This window comes from Plasmodium reichenowi, chromosome 3 (genome assembly GCF_001601855.1).
Source record: "Plasmodium reichenowi strain SY57 chromosome 3, whole genome shotgun sequence".
Lineage (NCBI taxonomy): Eukaryota > Apicomplexa > Aconoidasida > Haemosporida > Plasmodiidae > Plasmodium > Plasmodium reichenowi.
Window position 1 is genome coordinate 871,249 of NC_033648.1, and position 2,500 is coordinate 873,748.

Below are 2,500 nucleotides of genomic sequence, written 5' to 3' on the forward strand. Positions count from 1 at the left end.
TTTTTTTATGTACACATTTATTTATTAATATATATTTTTTTAGTGATTGTAAAACATTAACTATTTGTCTTTAAAATTTTTATTTTTAATATAATAGTTTTGAGATTCATTATAAAATATATAGAATTTTCATACACAACAAAAAAAAAAAACAAATTAGGAAAAAAATTAAATGGAAAATTAATATATACATATAATATATATATATATATATATATATATATTAGGTTATGTACAAAATAATTTTGTTTCTTCAAAATGAGAAGCACGTATAAATAAAAGGATGGTAAATGCACATAAAAAAATGTAACATACTATTGTATTAACAATATATCACATAAGAAAAAATAAAATAAATATATATATTTATATATTATAATTGTAATTAAATACCACATAAAAAAGAAAAGAAAACGTCATGTACACTTAGGTATAAAAATAACCACATGTGCACAAATATGTTACTCATACATATATATATATATATATATATGTATATCATTTTATTTTTAATTATTATTTGATAAGGTAAAGTATGATTTCTTTTGCATCTGCTGATATTTCTTCAAAACATTTAATGTAGGTAATGAGTCTATGGGGTTTTCCTTATATCTTCTTTCAATTTCTAACCTTTTGATTTTTTTTTCTAATTTATTTTTTCCTTGTTTTTTTCCATGAAAAATCCATGATATATATCTGAAGGATTCTTTTGGTGTCATAACTTTACCAAATTCATTTTTATAATCTAGTTTAATATCATCTTTATCTGTTGACATGTGTAATGGTTTGTTTTCAGGGTTTCTATAAATTTTATCTTCCATATTTAATTCACCTTTTGTTTTTAAATATTCTAATGCACCAAATAAACCTTCATCTAGTTTGACTTCATTAAATATTTCTGATACTCCGTGAAGTTCAGAAGAATTATCATCGTTATGATCTTCTTCATTTTCTAAAAACGTATTTTTTAATATATCCTCATTAATATTTTCTTCTAATATGTTTTTGTTTGATGAATTATATTCATCATTTAAATGGTTATCCCCCTCCTTTGCGTTATCAGTTTTTTTTTTACTTTTTAATTTTTTTTCGTTTTCTAGTACATCAAGTGGTAGGGAAATATTTTTACAAAATTCCGACGTATTTGTTAGTTTGATAACATTATTGGAATTATAATGATTATGATAATCATCATCATCATCATCAGAATGATCATTATCATTATTTTTATCATTATTTTTATCATTATTTTTATTTTTATTTTTTTGACTTTTTTCATCTTCATTGACAACAATATACTTTAATAATTCATTTTCATAGTTTTTTTCTTTTTTTCGTTTTTGTAAATTATTTCCTTTTTGTAAAAGTTCATATAATTCTTTATCATCTTCGTTATCACTAAAAGGATTATCAAAATAGTTTATGTCCATATCCATTTGTTCTTCTTTTATTTTATTAATAACATCATTTAGTATATCTATATTTTGTTCTTGTTCATCACGTCCATCACGTTCATCATGTTCATAATGTTCATCACGTTCATCACGTCTTTGTCGTAATATTTTTTCTTTTTTCTTGGATTCATCAAGCTTATTAGTTGTATCACTTTCTTGATTATCTTCTTCTGTGTTATCATTGTATAAAAAATCCCATGCATCTTCCTCTTTTTTTCTTTTATTTATATTTTTAATTTTTCTTTTTTTTAATTGCACCATATGGTTTGTTTCATGATTTTCATTTTTATTGTTACTGATACTATTATTTTCATTATTATATTCGTTTTTCTTTTTTTTTCTTTCTGTATCCTTTTCATGTTTATATTTTGTCTGTGTTTTTTCATAAGTTACGTTGACATCAAATGAGTGCTTTTCATCTTTATATTTAGGAAGCATTTGCATAGATGAATTATCAACTAAATTATTATTATTATTATTATTATTATTATAATTATTATTGTTGTCGTCATAATATGATAATGGGTCATAATAATTCTTTGTCCAATAATTATCATCTTTTTTGGATAGTAAACTTTTCATATTTTTCTTTTTCAATTCTTCATTTATTAAACAATCTTCTTGATCACTATTCAAAACATTTTGATCTTTTAACGTCAAGATCATATCCTCTGTTATGTCTTCGTTTTTATGTTCTACTTTAACTTTACTAACAAAATTTTCATTGTCATTGCTATTTTTTTTTTTTTTTTTTTTGTTTTTCTTGTTATATGATTGTTCTTCATTTTCATCATCACTATATTTAATTTCATCTTGTTCTAGTCTTTGGTTCATTGTATTTCTTGTTTTATTTATCCATGCTTCAACATCATTTACGTCATCTTTATAATCTTCACTTATACTTTTTATTTTTTGTTTTTTCTTTGTTGTGTTTTGCACATGTTCGTCATGTTCTTCCTCTTTTTCTATTTGCTTCGTTTTATTATTACTAGAATTTTTTCTTTTATTTTTACCCGCCTTTTCATCATCATGGTCCTCATTTTTTT

At 22.1% G+C, this 2,500-nt stretch overlaps 1 protein-coding gene across 1 annotated transcript in view; it reads right to left on the minus strand.

The window, feature by feature from the left end:
- Nucleotides 1-509: 509 nt before the first annotated feature.
- Nucleotides 510-2,500, minus strand: part of PRSY57_0323000 (U4/U6.U5 tri-snRNP-associated protein 1, putative) — a gene marked incomplete at both ends in the record, with an annotated part of 2,088 nt that continues 97 nt past the window's right edge. The window contains one exon of the mRNA XM_012905854.2: nt 510-2,500. This exon is cut by the window's right edge and continues 97 nt beyond it. Within this exon, the coding sequence (XP_012761308.2) occupies nt 510-2,500 (1,991 nt within the window).